The 24,748-nt window shown below is 40.9% G+C and overlaps 1 protein-coding gene across 2 annotated transcripts in view; it reads left to right on the top strand.

Moving 5' to 3' along the window:
• Positions 1–3,988: 3,988 nt before the first annotated feature.
• Positions 3,989–24,748, top strand: part of MYO16 (myosin XVI) — a 3,167,675-nt gene continuing 3,146,915 nt past the window's right edge. The window contains exon 1 of one of the 2 annotated variants that reach the window (XM_069636567.1): positions 3,989–4,104. Coding sequence is in view for 1 of the 2 variants with exons in the window: in XM_069636564.1 (XP_069492665.1) it covers positions 4,960–4,993 (34 nt within the window). In the remaining variant the exon portion in view is untranslated. Of the gene's footprint in view, positions 4,105–4,322; positions 4,994–24,748 lie in introns of those variants that run through there. The other variant, XM_069636564.1, reaches the window with a different exon arrangement.

Here is a 24,748-nt window from a genome sequence, read left to right as displayed (position 1 = left end):
ACATAAGGAGGAACCTAAAAATTCAATTAAGGAAAGGATCTGAAAAACAATAAAAATGGAAAAAATACACGCGGCTTAAATGATAAGAAAGAAGAAGTAAAGAAAATAGCTGGAGGGAAGAGATATATAGTAAAATAGCACCAAATGATGATATAACTGCGGTGAACAATATAGAAGGAACAAACTGGTGACATTGCTAGGGAGATAGTACCAAACATATGAGAATGCTGCAATACATGGAATATAAAGTGCATGTAACTGCTTACCATCCAAAAAGGCAAATAATGTTACATAACCTCGTCGTGGAAGGTGTCGCCCCGGAGGACGGCACCTTTGGTCCCAGACATGGTCCGGGATATACAGCGAGGTTAGTATACAGATCCCATGGGATCAAGGTAATAAAGGATGCAATCAGTGCATTAGTAAAAGGAGAACAACAGTGTAAAATGTAATTCGTGTTAGATAACCTTGTTGAATTAGGTGTCGCCCCGAGGGACGTCACCTTGGGTCCCAGACATGGTCAGGGATATAAAGCGAGGTTCACATGGTCAAATGGGATCCGGGTGATGAAGGATACAATCAGTACATTAGTAATAGGAGAACAACAGTGAAACCAAACAATACACAAGGCGTACATTTAGCAGAACATGTTTTAAACATAGCAGTGGTAATTAATTTCCTCATTCAAACCGTTGGGGACCAGACTACAGAGTTTGTCGATCCAGAATGTTTCTCTACGATTCAATCGTAGACTGAGATCTTCATGGGGATTATTTTTTGTTAGCACTTCCAACACTACAAACTTGATCTGTGACAAATTATGATTGTTCATGGCCCAATGTCGGGCCACGGCCGAGTTTGGATTGGAATTTCGGATACAGGAACGATGTTCATTCCATCTGACAAGGCAGCATTGTTTTCCACCCACGGACAGGCCAAAAAATTACTCTCAAGACATTTGGTACCTGCGACAGAACAAACATCATATATGGCATTAAATGCCCCTGTGGAAAATACTACGTGGGTCAATCCACTAGAGCTGCCAAGATCAGATGGAATGAACATCGTTCCTGTATCCGAAATTCCAATCCAAACTCGGCCGTGGCCCGACATTGGGCCATGAATAATCATAATTTGTCACAGATCAAGTTTGTAGTGTTGGAAGTGCTAACAAAAAATAATCCCCATGAAGATCTCAGTCTACGATTGAATCGTAAAGAAACTTTCTGGATCGACAAACTCTGTAGTCTGGTCCCCGACGGTTTGAATGAGGAAATGAATTACCACTGCTATGTCTAAAACATGTTCTGCTAAATGTACGCCTTGTGTATTGTTTGGTTTCACTGTTGTTCTCCTATTACTAATGTACTGATTGTATCCTTCATCACCCGGATCCCATTTGACCATGTGAACCTCGCTTTATATCCCTGACCATGTCTGGGATCCAAGGTGACGTCCCTCGGGGCGACACCTAATTCGACGAGGTTATCTAACATGAATTGCCTGTTACACTGTTGTTCTCCTTTTACTAATGCACTGATTGCATCCTTTATTACCTTGATCCCATGAGATCTGTATACTAACCTCGCTGTATATCCCGGACCATGTCTGGGACCCAAGGTGCCGTCCTCCGGGGCGACACCTTCCACAACGAGGTTATGTAACATTAATTGCCTTTTTGGATGGTAAGCAGTTACATGCACTTTATATTCCATGTATTGCAGCATTCTCATATGTTTGGTACTAGCTCCCTAGCAATGTCACCAGTTTGCTCCTTCTATATTGTTCACCGCAGTTATATCATGATTTGGTGCTATTTTACTATATATCTCTTCCCTCCAGCTGTTTTCTTTACTTCTTCTTTCTTATCATTTAAGCCACAAGTATTTTTTCCATTTTTTTTTTTCAGATCCTTTCATCAATTGAATTTTTAGGTTCCTCCTTATGTTGTGTATCCCTGTAATTGCATATTTTTAGAACTTGTGCAGATTTACCCCCGGTTTGCACCTTAGTTTTGTGCCCATCAGTCATTTAATAGCGCTGCGATGCTCACGTGTCTTTTTAACTAACAGTTGCCTAGGCGACCGCCCAAACACGCCGTTCTGCCCTGCAGAACCGGCTCCCACACGCAGAAGGATCTCCCTGCTCCGTGTACACGGAGGTAAGCTACACGATTGCGTCCAGCGTTATTTTGCGTTCACTACAGCCTCATTATCCAACTCACCATGATCCATATCTTTCTCTTAGATCACGCGATCTCAGTAATACCGCGGTGGCTGCATGCACGCCACTACGTTGTCCCCTTGGGCTTCTGAGCCTCAGTGCTTGTTCCCTCATTTGCAACACCATTAAGGTAACATTGCTGCTTCCCTTCTCCATTTTTTCCTGTGCACTTAAAGCTCATTTCACTCATTTCTGTTCATTTATTTTTTCCATATTGCGCTTGCACCACGGAACCTGCCCTTTATTGGTATGTGTTAAACATTTGTTATTTTTATGCAATTATATTAATATTTTTGCTGCATTTTGTGTGTAACTGTAACAGAAGGGCCCTGAAGAAGGACATTCCAAAATGCATTGGCCCAAGTCTTTTGTGCAAATGTGTTGCGGTTTACTCTCGTCTCACTAAGAAAGTATTAGTGACAGCTGCATCTATCTTTTGGATAAACTTAAAATTCTTGAAAAACCAACAGATGACTTTTTGCATTCATTTTCTTGAGCACTGAAATAACTGTGGATTTAAAAAAACCTTTTGAACTCTATAACTTTACGCCCGGTTCTGGGCTTTTTTTGAGAGTGGCTGTGTGACCTAGTATTTTTACTCGGTCTCCTGCTTGTTGTTCTGGAGAAAGTTGGAGCCAGTCAGTTTAATCCTGAAAAAAGTGTGTTAAAGAAAGTGATTGGAAGCATCAATACATATGAAGGCATCTGGATGTGTGAAACGGAGAGGCACACATTCAGAAGTCCTTTTCCCCCTAAGTACGTAATTACACAAATCAGGGGGCATTTTGGCACACTTCAAAGTGCATCTCAAATTCCAGGATAGAATGCCCTTTGGTTTGTACAGGAAACAAAGACATTTTCATGTTCCAGTTTGGAAAAGGACCAGGGGGATGAGCAAGTCACTAGTGTGTCACTTTTGATCCTTGCATTCATTTTCAAATGGCACAGAAGTAGTATGAATCGCTGCTTTCCCGCTTGCATTTTCATCCAAAAATATGTACTGAAATGCGTTTTTTTCTTTTGTAGACATTGACAACAGTCCCTTCAAGGCCGTGCAACTGAGAAATGCACTCTCAGTACCCAAAAGAGGGTTGGGATCATGGCCCTTACTGTAATGTATGCAATATGCAAACAGGATTGACAGCACATCATTTGCACTGGAGCACAGCCCTCTGGAATTGCACATGTCAGCTTTATGAATGTGGAGACCTGTGCATTTCTTGAAAACCAGGCATTTAAAATTAGCACCTCTTATAAGGTATTTTTAGAAGCACGGTGTTCTATGAACTGTGCCCTTTGTGTGCAAACGCCGAAGACCTCCTCAAACGGGAAACGTCGATAGTTTCCCAATTTCCTTAAATTATTTCACTGTAAGCATTTCTCCAATAAAGATTTCATCTGTAATGTGTGTTTCATTTCCCGCGTAAATCACTGAACCACAGTGGATCTTGGGTGGCTTCAAAAAAACTGCAGTGTGCTGACAGCAAAAAGGACATAGACACATTAACCTCTATTACAATCCTGACATTGATATACATTTATATATTTATTTATGTTTAAACCTGTCCTCGTATAACGTTCATTTCAGGGTGTATAATATAATATGTGGCGGAAAGCCTGTCACAACACCCGCAGCGCTATTAAACCGCTATGCACAGAAAAGGACGAGCATTTCCGCTGCCGAAGATGCCAGGCATCTGTTCACCATACACTGCGCGAGCCCCTCAGCCTGGCTAGCATGTCACCATGCCGCCTAGTTCCTATGGCAACATGAAACCAATGAATGAGCCCACACCACACAGAGAGGGGGGCGTCTAACTGTGAAATGGATTCAGTTGTACACAAGGATATGGAGTGAAAATTCCCCGCATCACCTTTCTGGTAGGGTATTCTCTTCTTTTCTATGCTTCGCGTGTGTTTTGACCTCGCACTTCTATGCTCATGTTGTCATCCCGCGCGTGTTGTTTTTTTTGGGGGGGGGTCAATTCAACGCGTACGCGTTTGCATAACACAATCGGTGACGTCCGCCGTGTGTGTAGCGCCAACCCTCCAAGCATATTTCGCTACACACATTTACTAGAACCCACGCGCGCGCGGCGAGTTCAGTCCCAACAGGCATGGCGGTGGCCAATCCCTGCTACCGCAGCATATTCGCAGAGCGCCGTGCTCAGGTTTTCACGCCTTTATTGGATGCCATGCCTGGCCAGGTGCCGCTCGAAGAGCAGCCGTTCTACACGCTGTGAAGCGCGCCTCTTATTGAAGAGGCATGTGCTAAAAGTTGCACGCAATCGATGGGCTTAGAGCGGGTTACAACACATCAGCTAGTCATTGCATTATGTGCTGAATTTCAATGCTGGTGCATGCAGCTGATGACGGCGAGTGTCGGGAGATTCTGTTAATCACTTGAGATACCTTTCTCGTAACCCTTTCCCTCTTCCATTGAGGGGATCTCAACCGTCAGGATTGTTTAAGGCACCATTTCGGGGTGGGGACAGTGTGCCCAATAGGGACCCTACCTTTGCTGGATTGCCAGAGGGTGCTGTCCTGGTGCATTGGTTGCGCCGTATTCATGAGCAGCACCGGTCTCCCACTGACACCTTTGCGCACAGAGCGCGTGAAGGGACCTCACCACCCCCTCCCTTCTGGTTTTTGGATTGTCCTTGGAGTCTAGCCATGCTTTGAAACATGTAAACCCATGGGGAAGGCTGCACAGCTTGAAACGGATCTGCCTGAAACATGTACATTGCTGTGTTAAAGAAATCCATGCACAGTGAGTACTGTTGGTCATTGTGAGGTCTTAGTTTGCGCATGCAGGGGACACCTCCTTTAATTGCGTGCCTTGCGTTTGCAGTGTAAGGGTGTATTGCTTTCGGTGCCAATAGTACGTGCTTGTTTGCGTATACCCTCGGCGTGTGTGGGAGATGTGAGTGGAGTTACACCTGCAGCAGCTGCAGAGTAATGACTCTTGGGAGAAAAATGAATCTACCGCATGCATACACCAATTGAATGCCCAGTGCGCTGTATAATTTGCAATCTATATGTATGACTTCAGCGAGTCAATGTACGGCTCAATGCATCAATTCGTGTGTCTTATATCTTTGTATCAATTTATATATCCCTCTATCTGTCAATATGACTGCAAATATGTAAATGCACGCGCACACACACGCACACACACACACACACACTCTCTCTCTCTCTCTCTCTCTCTAAAACACACACACACACACACACACACACACACACCCCACACCTGATGTTCAGAAAATGAAGGAGTGATAAACCCTTAAATGGCTATGACTGTTGGCTAGTTAGCAGGCGCAGTGGAGCACTTGCTAAAGTATGTGATATGCGTGTATTATCGGAAAGGTAGCTGCAGAGCAAACACTGATAATTATTAAGGGGGTTACTCCCAAATTCCCAACCACTCACCTATATAAAGAGGCATGCGAAGCTATCATTCCCATGAGCAATACACACCTAAATGTGCATGCACGTTTCTGAAATGTGTGTGCAGCGACTACGTCCTTTTATATCAAGAGCCAACTGTGAGATAATAGCAAGGGCAGTAATCATTGTTATTCAAACCGGCCCATGAATGGTCGTGTGGCGCGTGAGCGTGTAGAAACAAAAGCATGGGCTGTATCATTACACCGCCTCCCTTAGCGGGCACGGTGGTCCTCTTGCTGCACATTGTAAGGGAGAGGTACTGTGTGGGCATTCTGGGGTAGAGCCACTGACATAAAGCAAGCAAGGCGATGCAGCGGGAAAGCGCGCCCACATGTGTTCCCTAACAGTCGTGGGACAGATCATGGCTCTGTCATTCATTTTTCAAATGTATTGAAACTGTCACAGCTCTGCAATTTAAAAGGACCCAGTTGGTTCCCGCCTTACGAATGTCGCAAAGTCCTTCTGTTCTAATGCATTTGGAAATTAAGGTAGTGTTTTGAGGGTATACACGTTAATCAATTTCAGCAGTCCAGTGATCCCGTTGTTTGGCCAAACATCTTCAGAAATTATGGAGTGCGGACATAAGAAGACAGGGTGTTGCTATGTCTGGAAAAGATCCGGGGTTAAGCTGATGCTGGGACTGGTGGGACTTAGAGGTCTAGCTAGCCTTTTGGTTGTAGCCCCTGAGCTTCTATCTGGGGCTACAACCAACAGATCAAGGGCTATAGCCCCCTCAGCCGCCCCATAGCAACGCCTCTAGACCCAACCCTACTCTCCTTCCTCTTACCCCTCCCTCCCCCTGAATGCATGCCCTGCATTACCAAGTCTGGGCAGCTTTCCTGATTTCTGGGTGATTGGCAGAGAGGGAGATGAGAGGGCAAACAGTGGAAAGAAGACCAGCTACGCACCCATAGAAAGAACTCGTGGCCCCCATCGGAGTGATAATCCCTTTACAACTAGGATTGCTGATCAATGGGCAGGCAATGTGGGGCAGGTGATCACGCGGTGTATAAGTGAGATAGCTGCTTATTGATTCTCTTTCTGTTTCTTCTCTTGTATGCTCATTCATTGAAAATATAATCATGGCTAATAATGAGGACGGCTACCATCTTCCCCACCACACCGAACATAACAAATACTTCCACACTATATAACACGGCCCTTTACCATATGCATTGTTTTAGCCACGTTGTAAAAGTAACCAGGGGTCAGATTAGATGCAGCACCTTTTCACAACAAGAATGTATTTGAGGACATTTTAATGATTGGTATAAGATATTGTTAGAAACTAAATGGAATCAATATTCTAGGGGGAAAAGGTCCTTAAAGGTTAGTCATCCAAATTGTGTTAATCAATTGGCGGTTTGTGATTCAGAAATTTGCTCAGTTACTAAAATTAATTAAGCCATATCCATTTTAAGGCCTTCTTTAAGATTATTAACTAAAAAATACATCCAGTATTCCTTTTTCTTTTATTATGTAGACATATTTTGCCACAATACCTTAAATGATGATACATTTACTTGATCCCAAAATTCAGAAAATATTTGTTCATATGATGAGCTAAGTATGGTGGCTGAAGGCAAGTTCTGCTATTCACTTACCATAAGTAAAATGGCTCCTTGTGGTCTTATATCACAGACTATCCTTGCTGGTTTACCAGATGCAATGGCTAAAAACATCTGTTGAAGAAGCCTCCTCACTCCGCACATATCCAGTCCACCACACAACCACACACTAACTACATCTAGTACCACACAATGAATGAACTGGAAACTGCCGTTATTCACAATTGCTTTGATTTTCGGATGGGTTTTACTCCTTCTTTTTCGATCAGCATTTGTGTTGGTTCACTACTCATGATTACACACACACACACGCCCCTAATACCACATTATATAACTGATCATGCACCCTCAACTTCCGCCCTCCTTTGCATTTCCAGTTGCTTCTCTCTTTCATGTTTACCCAATTCCTGCTCCTTGTATCTTGTAACCATTTCCCATGTTCTTGTCTCGGGAGGATAGCTCAAAGGCAATATGCTGGCCTTGGAAGTAAGACGACATGGAGCAACACAGGTTCTATCCCTGGGCCCGGTTTACAAACTTCTGGGTATTAAGCACATTATAAATAACCTATCATATCATCATATCATATCAATAGACCTTGGTCTAGTTAACCACTGGGTGGTGGTAGAATATGCCACCATTCAGACAAGCTTTGTTGCTGTAAAACCACTACAATGGTGATGGGAACAGTACATCTGCTTATATCTTAACATATAGTAACATCTGTTAATGTAAGGAAGATACACTTTCAATGCTGTATTAATCCAGATGAAAATCTGTATAGCGGCAATGCCTTTCATTGGCCCAGTATGAGTAATATATTGATGTTACAGATATATTTATAGCTGGTTTTCACTATTGAATGGCATAATCTCTGCAACACAGTCTACTTGTACAATACCTATAAAGTGGCATTGCACATATACAGTGATTCAGATATAGACACTACTGACGCATATTTAGTAGACCATAGCGCATGCAGCTTCAGGTGCACCATGCTGTGTATGCAGTGCTTTATGATATGCCCCATTCAATGTCAGGCCTAATGCTTTCAAACGGTGTCCAGTCAACTGGTTGACTGCAATTTGGTCGAATGCCAAATGGTCAATTTTTTTTTTTTATATATATATATATGTGTTTTGTGGGTTTTCGTGTGGGGAAAAAAAATAAAAAAGAAAAAAAAGGGGGTTGGGGGGGGACCCCCCCAAAAAAACCCAAAAAATGGGTAAAAAAAAAAAAAAAAAATTCGACCATTTGGCATTCGACCAAATGGTGTCAACCAAATTGTCTGTCGACCAAATGTTTTCGACCATTTGACTGGTAACCCCTTTCAAACATCCTCCTACTCCAGCCCATTTTCAGGCTAAGACAAGCAAAAGGAGGGGGACGGAGCATAGATGTGATCGCCACCATTCTCACTTCCTATGACTTGCGTGTTTTACGCCTGGATGAGATTTTCATGCAGACGTAAAAAGAATGGGTTCCTCTGTCATATGCCTCAGGTTTGTACCTGATGAAAAGCAGGTTGATTCCATAGGAATCTATCTGTTACAAAGCAGCTCCCAGCCTTCTTAGGTTGACATCCTAGGTTTATTCCAGCTTCTCAGGACACATTCACAAGCAGTTACATAGTCCTTAAGTAAGTTACATTAATAGGACAGAAACACTGGCAGCCCATCACCCAGGCTTCAGGCTGACTACCTGCCCAACATCGAACCTTCCCTCAGGCATTCCGACACTCAGACACAAACACTCCACATGACATCACAACATTCCTTCTGCATTCCCACTACCAAGCTAAGCCAGACACAACACAATTTGCTTTTTCATAAGGAGATTACAATGAAAGAGTAAAAGTGAATTCACCTCGCTGTTACTCTCACCTTCTCCCCTCTGACTGGTGAAGGTTTAACATTGCATGCAGGGACATCACAGCACTAAAGTGCAAAGTTGGTTCGACCGCTGCATGCACTTTACATTTATTTATGAAATGACCCTGAAAGTCTCTCAGAATTATGTTCTGTGCGCTCAGAAAAGTTTTGTTGCATAGTTGCATGACGGTCTTTCACAAACCAGATAAACATGACATAATGGGGGACGAGTGGGGGAAACATATAAAGAGGAGAGTCGTCCAAATGACAACCATCAGTATTTTGAGACATGCTTTAATGTAATTGTATGTTGCTGTGCATATATTGCCAGTTTCCCAATGGAGTACTAACACTTTCTGGTCTGTGTGAGCAATATATTTTTTTAATTGCTAGTTGCTCTATTAGACTGTTTAAAACATTGTCAGATTTTTTTCTTTAAATAAAGCTATGCATTTTCATGAATGCTTCAAGTTCCCAATTTGTTAACACAAACACACACACAGAAACATACACACATCTTTCTATTGTAGGGCAATATAGCCTTCTCTCAACAGTTGTCTAGGTGAGCATGTTTTACCATCTCAAAGCCTGACCCAGAAAGATGTTACTAGGAGCAAGCAGGGGTGCGTTTAGGATTTCTGCTGCCCTGGGCCCAAATAAATGCATGCTACCCCCAACTTTACTCCACCTCTGCCAGACTCTGCCTCTTCACCACATTCCAACCCTTCAACAAACTCTGTCCGTGTTGTCCAAACTACGCACCTTCACCCTCACTTCCTTCCCCATTTTGGCTCCATAACAATACAAGGACATTTTGAAGGTTGCAGGGGTTAGAACGTACTTGCTTCCTCTCTATTAATTGAAGCCTTTCATCTTCTATGTTATGTTAGTTGAAAGAGTGTTTCAGATCTTTGCTACCCAAGATTTAGAGACGTCAGTGTGTTCTACTGTTCAGTGCACTAGAGGACATTGTTCCGGCTAATTGTATACTTGCGGTTGGGTCCATAATCTTTCAGAGGAAGTGATAAGAACATAAACTGTCTGCCAACTGGACACAAATGAGAGAAATTTGGAACAGGGAATTTTTGTTTCAATGCTAATATCTGGTTTCTCTCACAAAGTGCCTGATGTCACTCTATGAGAAGCACCTAGACTAATATATACTGTAATATTCATGCATCATAACTACTTGTCAAATAGTATAGTTTACATATGAAATGCAGGGACATCTTATAGAAAGGTTGAAAAAAAAGACCTGAACCCCCTTCTTATGGTTACAGCTCTGGTGTTAGCAGGGGGAAAATAGAAATAAGGCAAGTTACCTGCTGCAGCCGATGTACCTCCAATACCTTGGGCTGCAACGCCATTAACATATGGAAAAATCACAAGTGAAGTTTGTAAACTCTGCCAGAGCACAAACACCTCAGTAGAGTAAAGAAAATTGGAGAAGGTTACTGGAATCCTTGGCTGTGCATTCACACGCTCTTCAACACTTGTGCATTTCGCGCTGTGAAACACTTGTGTACGAGCGCAATATAAATAAAATATCTTTCATTCATTCACTGTGGATTAATGAATAAGGGCGACCCTGAACATTCATTTGTAGGTAGCAGCAGCATTCTTCATAGCTGCACAATGCAGGCACCTTTTTATAACAAATGAAGCTGTACATAATGTTAACAGCATTGCTGTTTGTGCAATTGTTCAAAATAAGCGTAAAATTGAGCAATGAAACACTTGTGTATAGACGTGTTACAAATACCATATCATATCATATCATATTAATGGATCAGGCATCACATCACAATATTACCTTTGTTGGTATAGTTTAGGCTATTGGTCTTGCCGGCTTGTGTTTAAGGTCATTTAAAATGTTTGTTAACCCCTTAGAGTTGGTTGGACTGTACAATACATAGGAACATTTTGAGATTTGTTGGTATATATATATATATATATATATATATATATATATATATATATATATATATATATATATATATATATGTGTCCTGCTGTCATTTGAAGTACTGTTTTACAGTAAAAGTCCAACCTCGTATTGAAAATATAATGAATGTCAAGATTACTTATAAACATCACAGTTATCCATTGTGTAACATACTGTGTAGTTGGTAGTACTGAACGTGCAGCAGAATGTCATTAAAGACACTTGATGAACCCAACAGTGATGCCATTTGCCTGCTTAGAACTGCTTAGCTTCTTAAAGATGGCTAAATGGATATGTTTACGGGACACCTTTACAGCTGTGAAACAGTGTGTACCTTTGGCACAGAGTTTTTGTTCTCATCCTTTTATGGCGTTGGGTATCCTTTCAAAGGTTTCATGATGCACTTGCACATTCCGATTTACTATTTGCATTTTTACGTTTCTATGATCTATTTCATGCTTGCCCCTTTTGGGTGGCCACAGACCTCCGAAATGTGGAGCCGGGAATGAAATTAGTGCTTGCATCTGAATTTCATTTTAGTGCCACCTGTGGGAATTCTGTGCTTGGCTTAAGTATAGGCATGTGTTTAATATTGTAAAACAATGCATCATTGTTTTACCTTAACTTTTCTGAAGGCAAGCATCTCATTTTTGCAATGGTTTAAAAAAATGTATGTTTTGTATTGGAATATAACAGTGATTGCTTAACACAGTGCATGTTTGTATTGATTAGAAAGAACTCGAAATATAATGTGAGGTGGCACCAATAAAACCAATGCGGTTTTGAATGTTTTGCATATTAAAGAGCATTTTGGGAAGATAATGACCAAAGAGCTTTATATCTGTCATATATGTATGACTGAATCACTAAATCCCCAAAGCATGCTGCATTTGCAACGTGTCTCCTTTTTGGAAAAACATAAACAAAAGTCACCCTAACAATAAATCTTTTAGAAATATCCAGCATATATACACATTTGGCCATCAAAACGTTTAGCTGTCGGAAAGGAATGACTGCTAACAGCTCAAAATGACCTGCTGTTTTGTGGGTCAGCCAGATTTGAAGAAACAAAATTGCCTTTACAAATTTAAAAATGACAACCAGTAAATTGAAAACAAACTGCAATAAAATGCTTCTCCTCTGGCAATCTGCTGCCCTAAGCCTGGGCCTAGTTGGCCCTGTTGTTACAACATATATGGGCTGAATAAGTCTGATTTGCGCAGAAGTAGTGCTTTTTTGTGAATTAGGCCCATTTATCATAGTGCAACAAGTACTTTTGCAGAGGAAAGTCACTTTGCTCCAATCTGTGAATTAGGCCCGGTGCAAAGTGTATTTATGCATTGCAAGCTCACTTTGCACCGTGCTAAACTTTCTGTGAATTAGGCCTTAAATATGGTTTTGTTATGTAGTATTTAAATAATATGGTTGTCTTCATAAGTTAAGAATTTTAATTACAACTTGGTTGAACTGGAACGGGTTCAACATGAGCATGCACTAGGTGTAATGTAAAAGTAAAGCGTTTCGCAACATGAAACTGTAAGCATTTTCCAATGTATTAGCTTTCTCTTTTGTGTGCTTGATAGCATGCTGCAGCCAAAATAAGGTCCTCCCAGAGAGATAGTGTATTGTTGGAAATTATCTTGACTGGAAGCTAATACCAGTAGTTATTGACTGGAGTCTAAACATTCCGATTGGTTGACAGGAGGTCAATAACAAGCTCAATGTGCTAATAATTAGTATACCTTTTGACAACAACATGATCAAAGGCACTATGGTATGTCTGCAGAATTCAGACTATTAGAGTCAACATGCAGAACAAGGTTTTGACATATGTACGCGCACCCTTGTCCTACAAGTCAAACCACAATCTGAACAGCAATCAGTACATTTGTGGGCCAGGTTGTTGAACTGTAGTATGGAGGGTTAAATCATAAGAGGTGCATAACCTTTTTAACTTTTTCCTCAGTATGTCTGTACTCCTGATTTTCTAAAAATTGCAAACCAATTTTCAACCAATTTTATAAGAGAACACTCTATCAATTGGGGTCATTTTCAATCAAATCTTTATAGCATGCAGGGGACCAGCAACATTTGCAATGACATGCTGTTGGGTCCCCTGCCAGCATTTATAAGCATTTGCAAGGTGGATTGGAGAAGAAAATAAAAAGAGGTAAACTCACTTTTACTCTTTCATGTTCCCCTCTTTCTTGCGAACAAGTAAACTGTGTCTGCAAATTTGCTCATCAGTCTGCGTTTTCTATATGATTCCTGTGGAATCTACAAGTTTTTTTTTTGCCAGGTGCAAAAGCAAGACAGAATCTCATAGGAATGCATTTGTTTCACACCTGCATGAAAATGTCATGCAGGCATGAAATGCACTGACAAACCAGAAGAAAAAAATGCACGGCAGAGATCTCCACATTGTCGCTGCATCCAAATAGTGCCGAGAGGTAAATCAAGGCGTAAACGCTTTATAGCTAGCTTTTGCACACTGATTTACCACTCTGCCCCACTTTGATATGTTTGTTAATAACCAAATGTGCAGATTTGTGCACAGGTGTAGACAGTTTGTGGCAGCTCCACTTTGCGACTACAGTCCGATTTTGTAATGGCCAGTGTGTTAAGTGGAAATGTAAAAGCAATGGGAATTGATTTACAAAACATTTTCAATGGGATTACGCCTTTTTAAATCGCTTTTGAAAGTCGGGCCTAGAGTATTTTACGCCTGCATGAGATTTTCATGCAGACGTAAAATTAATGGATTCCTATGGAATTCACCTTGATTTTGCACCTCCTCACAACTAGGAACATTCCACAAGAATCCTATGGGAAATGCTGTCTGCAAAGCGTAATTTGCAGGGGGGATTTCATTGTTCGCAAGATGGAAAGGAAAACGGAAGAGTAGACGCGAGGTTGCCTCGCTTTTACTCTTTCCTCATCCCCTCCTCCTTGTAAATTTTTAAACTGCATGCTAGGGACCCAACAGCACATAAGTTCTAATCCTGGTGGTCCCCTGCAAGCAATTTAGATTTCTAACAAAACCAGGCTGTTAGTTTGACCTCCTTCTCAAATTGGGCTTCAAGTGTGCATTAAATTATGGAACCCGCCATAATCCCTGCTTCTTTTTACCCACTGATTTTAATACATGAGGTGTGCTTAACACTAAACTGTAAGTACCACGATGCCAATTTCACTCCTACCATTTCGATCAATTGTGTGCTTAACATGATCAGTGTTCTGGCTCATAAAGATACATCGGGGGGCTGCTTTTGGCCAGCAGTTCTATGCTGCATTGCACCTTTCTGGCCAGTACTGGATAGAGGAATACCGTGCTGCACAAATAGCCTCAAGATATCCCACACTAAGCAATATTTGGGTCTGCAGAGCAGTGAACGGCTACTCTAATGCAAACACATCAGGTCCATGAATATTGGCCCAGTCATTTTCTGTAAAAATGCCATGAAAATGGATTATCAATTGTAAGAATAGATGCACTTTTTTCAGAATTTGCACATTGGTCAGTAGTAATTTTTAGTACATTTTTGCAAAACTAAAGCAAGATGATTACTTGTCTCTAAATTCGTGGTATTAGTTTATTTTAGTAGGTGGAAATTAATCTAGTGTATAGAAATGTAGGGCTGAGTCACAAATATATGAGTTGCCAGTTGTGAGTTAGGTGTAAATCAGAATTAATCTTAGAAATGTATTTATGAATTCAACAGCCCTCTCCAGATTCAGGTAAATGGTATTTCAGAAAAAACCCATGGCTGAAAGTGATGTTGCTTTTAATGAAACTAGAGGCCTGACTTACAAAGCTTTTTCAATGGGATTATTGAAAAATGTTTTTGCAAATCAGGCCCCAGGGCCCCAGGGTTTTATTTAGAATTGTAGCGCTAAAAAGAAAAACATGACAGCTTTATAACAACTCTCAAAAAATGACGAATTATTTGGATTTGTTGTGGTATATTGTAAGTATGAAACCCTAAACATGTACATTTCATGTTGCCTTTTGTTGAAAATGTAAGGTTTGGCCTCAAGATGATACATTGTTTTTAATCGCGGTCCATTAACCTCTCCAAAGAGGGCGGACCCGATTTACAAAGTGTTTTCCAATGGGATTGTTTAACGTTCATTCACCCTGTTGGTCGCCAGTGTGGCGACATTGATTACATTCTGAAAAACATGTTTTAACCTCCGGTTCTACCGATGTTTTCGGCTACGACCTCCAAGGTCCCTTACCTTTAACTTTGCTGGAAGGGGGTGATGGGCGTTTTAGTAGCAAACATCTTGGGAGCAAAACAGTGCTGACCTATATGCACCATTTCCATGTAGCTGGGTGAAAAAACATAATGTGTCTTGACATATGTCACCACTTCCTTATTTATAACAGGTTAAAGTGCCATTAAATAAGGGAAAGACATTGCAAAGTGATTTTGCCACCCACCTCTTTTGTGCAGTTTCTTAAATGTAATAGGCCGTGCATGTCCCACAAACTTGTCCATTAAACTTTCTTTTTACCCATATAACAGTCCGAGCCCTTTGACAATGTGTCAGTCAAAGTGTACACCAAACGTGAGGCTTTGAAAGGGTCTCCTGTTAGCTACCGATTTACACAAGGGTATGCAGTCATTTTAACAAATGAAAAATAACTAATTGAATTTTTAACGAACTAGTTAAAGCTATATTTATATCTAGTTGGGAATGAGAATAAAAGTTTTGGGGGTGGGGGAAAAGTATGAATTAAAAAAAAATATAGGGGGCTTGGGGAGGAACCCCCCCAAAAAACAAAGAAAAAAAATGTGTTTTTTGAATACCTATTTTTCATTCGTTCAAAATAAATTGGTTGTTTTGTGATTTGTTAAAATCACATATAGCCAATTAAAAGGCCGTTATAATGCATTATCATTCTAAGGCTTCGTTATCTTTGCAACCACGATAACTAAAACAAACTCAGTGATCAAAGTGGGCGGGAGCGATTGGAAGCAGTGCTTCTCAACTTTTTTTACTGTTCCTATACCTTTATTTAAAAAAAATAAACTGTTCCAGAATGGTTTAGTTTTAAAATAAAAGTTTAGTAAGAAGTTGAAACTCGCACTTTAATAATAATAATTAGGCTTTTATATAGCGCTACAAACCCTCAGGTATCTGAGCGCTGCTTATTATTACCCACGGTGTGTGGTGCTCATTTATCGACCTCGGAAGGATGAAAGGCTGAGTTTGGCCCCGCCGGGATTCGAACCTGCGTTAACAGGCTCTGCACGGGTGTCAAAGCGGGCGCTCTACTCGCTGTGCCACTTGACCACTGCACTGAACATTCCCTTAAACAGCAGGTGTGTTTCTTTGGGAGTATGGATTGTGTGTGGGAGGGGGCGTGGCGATGGGGTTTGTCAAGAGCATGGGCAGGCTAGCAGGGAAAATTGTTCCACTACTCAACGGCCCCCTTTCCCCTTGTCAAAGTCCGACCATACATTTTTTTTAAGAAAATAACATTGGGTTTTTGTATAGCGCTTCCTGCCACATTTCTCCCATTCCGTTTCCAGGAGCTGGTAATATTGCCCAATGTAGTCATTCTCAATTTATTGGCTTCTCAAGGTTGAAGTGTTGAGTCCGCTCCACAGGGATTCCATATTGAAAACTACAGGCTGGCTCCATGACTGGGCTAGTGCTTAACTCGAGGAGCCCTCCTCCACCTTAAGTGATTTAAATATTACCATATACATGCTATCTACTTTCAAACGGCCTCATCCACAGATGTAAATGCAGAAAAGCTGGCTGTGCAGGTCAGCCAGGTTAAGTTAATGCTCAATTCCGAATTTCCATATGAATTTCAGTTCAAAACCAGTGAAGCTCTGGAACCGGAAATACTTCCAATGATCTGAAGACACACATGAAGATATGCGAGTGCCGGATCTACTCCCAAGTTTTTGCCTTCGGGTATCTTTGTATCTATTCAATTTTTAAGCATCTTGATCAGAGATGCTATACACAGTCAACAGTGTAATGGTCCCTTCCTGTTGTCCCTTCCTGTGGTTCACAAGGACATGGCAACATGTGTGCTCATCTGATGGCCAGTGAGTGCATGAGTGCGAACTGAGACACTGCACGCAAGGGTTAACAGAAGCTAATTTGCAAAGCATGCGCTTCACGCTTTACAAAACGAGCAGAATCTTTTCAACATGTATACACAAACTTATGTGTTTATTGGTTAATACCAACATTGTAAAAATGGGCGTGCCATGGGGTGTATCACAGAGAGGTTACTGGAGGGATGTGAAAGTGTTGTTGAATGCGCAGGAAGACACAACTGAAATGGGTATCTACACACATTTGCACATGGATTTCACAAACGTAGCTGCTTCTACCTTACACCAGAGTGATCTAGAGTGATCTGTTAATCGAGAGAAATGTGGATAACGCCATCAATTCCATTCTAATTGGCAACATACATGTAGCAAGTACCCACAATCATGAAGCAAAATGTATAAACTGGAAGAAAAAGAATCTAAAGTTAGACCAATTGAAGAATTGTTTACACCTATGCAGTGCATATACTATACGTTGCATACATTACACATGCAGTTTTCCTGCTTAAGCATCTTTTCTTTTTGGATAGGAGCATTAATATGTACAATCTGTACCATGGCATGAATAACACACAAACATTACACAGCCACGGTAGTGGCTGTGTAGTTATGGTTAAGTTACTGTTTCCATAGGAAGCGCACTTTTTGGGCGGCTTATAACTCCGCTCCCTCTGGACAAATCCTCACCAAACTTTGCAATAAAAGTATATGGGCCACTCTGAATTTTTGCAAAGTTTGGTGAGGTTTGGTCCGGGGGGGAAGGTTATAGGGGGGGTCCCAAACGTCTTTTTTCCCATAGAATGAATGGGGGGAAAAGTTTGCGCACGCCTACAGCCCAAACCGCTAGACAGATTTTCACAAATTTGCGGCAGGAGCTTGGGCCCAAAAGTGTGCTTATTGTAAATTTGGTGAGAATCCGTCCAGTAGTTTTCTTTAAAATGACCAAAAAATATGTCTAAAAAAATTAGTGATATCTATGTCCGCTCCGCGTTCACACTTCCTTGTTCACTCCGCGGACAAGATACCGATTGGCTAATCCATAGCGTCATGTCCACGGACATGTGACGCATTCACTGATTGGATGTTGAAGAGCGTGAAGTGCATCAGATTGTTTCGATGCACCCGCCATCTTTCATTCTTGTCTTGGTCTACACGGCCATCGCCGCTAAAATATATAAAACAACACAACATTGCACTTGTTAAACTTATGAAATACTGTCTCGGTAGGTGAGGGTTAATGAGGCTGGGATGGGGTGTGGCAGCAGGAAGTCAAAAAGTGGTGTTTTTTTGTCACCAAAGTCATACGGTAAATTGTAAGTTGTTGCTCAATATAATGTCCATAAAGTACAGGCGAAGATTTACTCTGTCTGTGTTACAATGTATTTAAAATAATATTGCAGTCAGACTGGCACCCTAGAGTTTGAAATCTGAGGCAGCCACCTGGAGTGTTTGATGGAAACAGCGGGTCTGCAAGTGTATAGGGGTACCAGTTCTCATGAATGCATTGAGACATGTTGTTGCAAAGTCAGAATGTATTTGGATTCTGAGTGAAGGTCCCTTGCATTGCTTTTTTGGTTGCGAGCTCAGTAGGCCCACGCATCTGACCTGAACCCATAAGGGTCAATTGTTTTTTGACCTTGCGCGAAAGGCAAAATTCAGTAAGAATGCAGGGAGTGAAAGTTTGCAAAAAAGACCATTTGATAAGGTTATTCATTCAAAACATTTGTAAGGCACATCTAATATCAGTTCATGAAGATGCTTTGGTGCAAGCACATTGCTGTCTGGAGACAGTCAATATCATGTAAGTTTGCTTTTGACGACTGTACACCGGAACGAGATTGAATTTTTTATTACCTGAACATTAATTTTGGCAATGTAACTGAAGTATTATCTTTCTGTGTAGTTGTCATTTTGTTTTAGTTATGGAGAGTGCAGATTCTCGGTGTTTGTAGGCTATCACTAGATTCACCCATGTTCAACACTAAAATTTCTTTAAAATGTCATGTATGACCACATCGATTTGTGTATCAGTTTCCACGTTCTGTTTTTGAAAATTGTTTGCTAAAGGTTGGGTATTGATATGTATTTTCTTATAAGTTTTCCAAATAGCTACATCCTGCCTCACTGCGATTGCCATGGTTTCCAGATGCCAAGTGATGGATTTTTCGCACGCCAGATGCACATACTCCTGACTGGCTGCCTAACCGTGACTATTTTGTGGGACGATTGCGCAGGACCCATTTGTCTGTATGCTGCAGTGACGATTAGAAGTAACATAACATCTTTTATGGTGGTCTAGGCAAAAGTTCATGCCGACGTTGTGGAATTCACTGTGCGACCAAAGCGGTTGCATTATCCAAAAAGAATACTTTGTGTATGGGAAAAGAACAACATGTGCCTCACGATTAACATTTTCGATGACGACCGAAGAAACAAAGTTACAATTTGATTGATATAATAAGAATCCCTTCTACAGAGTTTTCATGAAAAGAAAATGCACATGTGATGTCAAAAGTGATGTCATCAATGACATTTGTGATGTCATCTTTGATGTCCTGGGTGTTAGTTTTAGCAGTGCACAGTGGTGGCACGAGTTATGGTTGCTTAGCTTACCATAAATTTGGAATTTCAATGGTTTTTTGGTTTTACTTGGAACCATAACGTCCCGTTAACACAGTTTTTTTGTGTGAATTTCATAGGTTTTTAGTAGCACAACTTAACCATAACGTCCCTTTAACAAAGTTTTTTTTACTGAATATATATATATATAGATCACTAACAAAACTTTGTTAAGGGGACATTATGGTGAAGTTGCGCTAATAAAAACCTGTGAAATTCACTAAAAAAACTTTACAAACATGACATAATACAAACGTGACATTATGGTTCAAAGTAAAACTGAAAAACCCCTGAAATCCACCAGTTATGGTACGCTAAGCCACCATAACTGCCTACACCACTGTGCACTGCTAACACTAACACCCAGGACATCAAAGATGACAACACCAATGCCATTGATGACATCACTGATGACATCACATGTGTAGCCCCTTCATTTTTGTTCACTGCTATATCTAGGGCAGGTGGGTTAATTTACTGATAGTCAAAAACTTAACTTTCAAAATTATTACATTTATAGATATTGCTATTCTCACATGCTCTAACAATACTTTCCTTAAAAATTAATCACATCTTATGATGTACATATATAGGGGAAGAAGCAGGCCTGAAACACAGCAATCATTTTTGTGCGTGAATACTATCATGTACATTATACACAGTTGCTAATGATACTACCTCTTGTTTGCTTACTTTACTCTCCATATATAAGCCCCATATTTGTATGCATTGTAGTCTATTTATGTTTTGTGTGTATTACTAGACATATGTAGTAACTGATGCATTATTAGCAACTTAGTACATGTTTCACAGACCAGAAAAGTTTCATACAGAAGCATTCACCGTTTTATTATACAAATTTGGAAAGTACAAACATAGCACCTCTGTGGTGTATGCTGCTGCCAATACCTAAATTTCTGTATGACTAGGTTCCTGTACTAGAAAGAACCCTGTGATGGAATTTTCTTTAGAACACTACATTGCATGATGAAGTATGTAGTTTATTACACATGTCCGGATAACCCCTGATACTTTTTTGCCAAAATTACATTCACAACCCCTCATCTGAAAAGTAAATGCACATGTGATGTCATCAGTGATGTCATCAATGACATTTGTGATGTCATCTTTGATGTCCTGGGTGTTAGTGTTAGCAGTGCACAGTGGTGCGGGAAGTTATGGTTGCTTAGCGTACCATAACTGGCGCATTTCAGGGGTTTTTCGGTTTTACTTTGAACCATAATGTCACGTTTGTATTATGTCATATTTGAAAAGTTTTTTTAGTGAATTTCACAGGTTTTTAGTAGTGCAACATAACCATAACGTCTCCTTAACAACGTTTTTTTTAGTGAATTGTAGGGGTTTTTGGTAGGACAATTTAAGTGTAAGGTCTTTTTAAGAAAAAACATTTTGTACTGCATGTCACAGATTTTCAGTAGGGCAACGTAACCATAACTTCCCTTTAGCAAGGGTCGTTTGCTAAACAGTACACACCTTGTGAAGAATGCCACATGAAAGTATGCTGATGTACAGCACTGTGACATGTCCCGGAATCAGTACACACTTAACTGTACGATCTATGCCTCATGAGCAGTGTAGAAATAGATTTTATATTCATGTAGGAACGTCCACCTTCAACATTTGCTGTACGCAACGCCAACACATATTGGTATGCAGTGATTACCAATGCACTACACATTATCTGTTGGTAGCAAAAGTTGTACTTATCTGAAAAAGACATCAGCTAAAGACATCCTTCCTCCCTAAGAAACAGCAGCACTGGTGTAATGTGAAAGCATAAAAAACAGTGGCGCTACCTTGCACATAACAAACGGACAAAATTTGTCACCGTACATCTACCGACCCATATTACCGTTTCTTGCCTTTTTGCTCATTGCCGTTCGCAAATTGCCTTATTGCCTGCTGTGCCAAAAAATAAAGCCACCCGTAAACAAACATAATAATGCGTTATTAACGACCTTTCACAGTGTAATGGAAAATAAAAATACAAATTTGCATAAACTCCAAGTACTGCATATTTCTCAGTAAAGAACATAGACGCAATAATCTTTGCCACTAATAGTCTCAATTAGCAAAACAGTAACGTGTGCTACTGAAAAGGACAATTACTTGTTGTAATCCGGGGCGGCTTTGGCAGTTCGGATTACAAAACAAAATCCTCTTTCAAGATGGCCGCCATAGTAAGGGAAGGCGGTTATCGCATACATAGCCCCTCTTCCCTTTCCATGGTAGGCTGCAAAAGCACTAGTATGTGACGTGACGCAGAACCTGTAAATAAGCATAGAGCGACGTACAACCTAATAACTTACATTTGGAAATAATACAGTGGAATATAAAAGAAAACGTGAACATTTTAGAGTGTGCAAAGTAGGTTTATTTAACAACAAACTGGCAGAGACCATCGTAGTAATTCCATTTTCAATGCAATCATAACAATGCTTGTAAGGGCGGCATTGCAAATATTGAAGATGAGGAACACACAGTTTTTTTCTCATACAAACATTTTGTGGTCTTCGTTGAAGCAGTCGCTTTGTTTCCACAGTGATTTCCCAGAAGTCGTCATGACCTTGAGCTTACAGTACCATAAATGATGTGACGTTGCTCCGAATAGCGAGTTCAGCGTACTGACAAAGCCGGCTTACAGTGTCATTCCACATAATTATTATGGACAGGCAACCGCTCACCAGCAGTTGTATTTGCCATCCGAAGAAGCCCTCACTCGGCATTTGGAAACCATGGCACGCACAGTACGGCAATATGTACCTAGGTGGCAAAGGTTACAGAAAATATGTGTCAATCACCAACCTCTACCAAATAATTTCAAAAACGACACAAAAAATGTGCAAAGTACTACACAAATGTACATGTTCAAACATGACATTTTAGTAAAATGGTACTAATGTCCATGTATACCTATAGTAGCAGGCTACAAACGCTGAGATTTTGCATGCACCGTAAGAGAAAAACAAATGCCAACTACACAGGAAGAGGATAATTCAGATATGAAATTAAAAAGAATGGACCATCGAAAAAAAAAATTACGTCTCGTGATTTCAAAGAAGACCAACAAAAACGTGCAAAGTTATACACAAAGCTATGTGGACAAAGGTAACGTTTCAAATAAGAAATATTAATGCTAAAAAAGGATGAGTGCGGTCATACCCTACAAATGTGCAACCTGTGCACTCTGCAATATTACAGGAAAAATATAACAGCGCAGAAAGATAATATGGCAATTATAGTGGCACAATTAGATATGCGGTAAGGTAACAATAAAGCGTGGTTTGCTGTAGAGTGGCCAAAGTAAACTTACATAATATTTACTGCCTCCATTCTTTGTGTGCAAGTCAGACACCAATGTATTTGCATTGAAGAATCTTCGTAGACTGATATTGCATGTTCCTTACAAACCTTTTAAAACATAACTTTATCAATTGCTATTTTTTTCGACCCTTTCATTCCGTGAATTGCTAGCAAGTTTCCCTTTCGCTCAAGGTCAAAAAACAATTGCCCCTTATACATTCACTCTGATTCGCGGGCGTATTGAGCGTTCAACCAAAAAAGCAACTCATGTGGCCTTCATTCAGAAGCCAAATACATTCTTTCTTTGAAGCAACATATTGAAACCCAATTATGAGAACCGCTACTTGCATACACCTCCAGAAGCGCTGTTTCCGGAAAACACTGCAGATGGTGGCCTTAGTTTTCAAAACTTAGGAGGCCAGTCTGAAGGCAATATTATTGCAAAAACATTTTAACCCACACGCAGTAATTGGTCGTGGTACAGTGAGTACGAACTTCCATTTAACCGTATCACTTTGGTGACAAGAAAACTCCACTTTTTCAGTTTGTGCTTCCACATCCCATTCCGCCCCCCTCAAAGGTCACCTTCTGAAATACTATTACATGAGTGTGACAAGTCCAATGCTGTCTTGTTTTGGATGTGTTTCTGGCAATATCCGCGTACACTAAAACATGAATAAAAGATTGGGGGGGCACCGAAGAAAGCTGACTTTCTTCACGCTGTTCTACAACCATTCAGGGAAAGAGCCACATGTTTGCTGGCACAAACTTTTTCCCCCATTCAGTCTAAGGGGAAAAGAGACGTTTTGAGAACCCCTCCCCCTTATAACTTTCGCCCCCCTGCACCAAACATCACCAAACTTTCCAAAGAAATTCAGAGTGTTCAATATATTTTTTTTGCAACGTTTTCTGACGGATCGTCCAAGGCTAGCACAGTTATAAGGCAGCCAAAACGTTTTCTTCTTATGGAAACAGCAACTCCACTATAACAACACAGCCACTAACCCGCCTGTTTAATATGCTGCAGTGGTTGTGGGCAGGACCTAGAGATTTGGATATATGTTCACAGATATTTGAATGTATAGGTGTACATTGGCTTATAACTCCACTGCTTATAACGTCGCTTCTGGATGCATGGCCTTCGGCCATGCACCCAAGACTGTGCACCCTCCCCAAAAACATCTGACATGCTAACCTATAGTACGGGTGTATGCATTACTGTAATATGATGTGGTTATGGCCAGGGCCTATGGTTTTAGGAGTATGTTGTATGGGCTACGGCCTGCAGACATGCAACCAAAACTCTGCATCCTGCCCACAACCACCTCAGTGATGTGCAGTAGTACGGGTGTATTGATAGGTGTGGTATGCTTCACTTGTTCTGGCCAGAGACTGCACTCCCAGCTGTATGTCCATAGATATTACAATGTGTGGGTGTGCACTGGTTTATACCTCCAGTGCTTATAACTTTGTTTTTGGGTGCATGGCCTTTGGCCATGCACCCAACACTGTACACACTCCCCATAACCATGTAATCGATAATCAATACTACAGGTTTATCCATGGGTGTGACATGCTGCGGTGTTTGTGGCCAGGGCCTAGAGTCTTGAAAGTATGGCCTTCGGCCTACGCCCTACAGCCATGCATCCAAGGCTCTAGGCCCTG

This window comes from Ambystoma mexicanum, chromosome 7p, assembly GCF_040938575.1.
Source record: "Ambystoma mexicanum isolate Mex_15411 chromosome 7p, UKY_AmexF1_1, whole genome shotgun sequence".
Classification (NCBI taxonomy): domain Eukaryota; kingdom Metazoa; phylum Chordata; class Amphibia; order Caudata; family Ambystomatidae; genus Ambystoma; species Ambystoma mexicanum.
The sequence above is the reverse complement of the archived record's forward strand: the minus strand, read 5'-3'. Positions and strand labels throughout refer to the sequence as shown.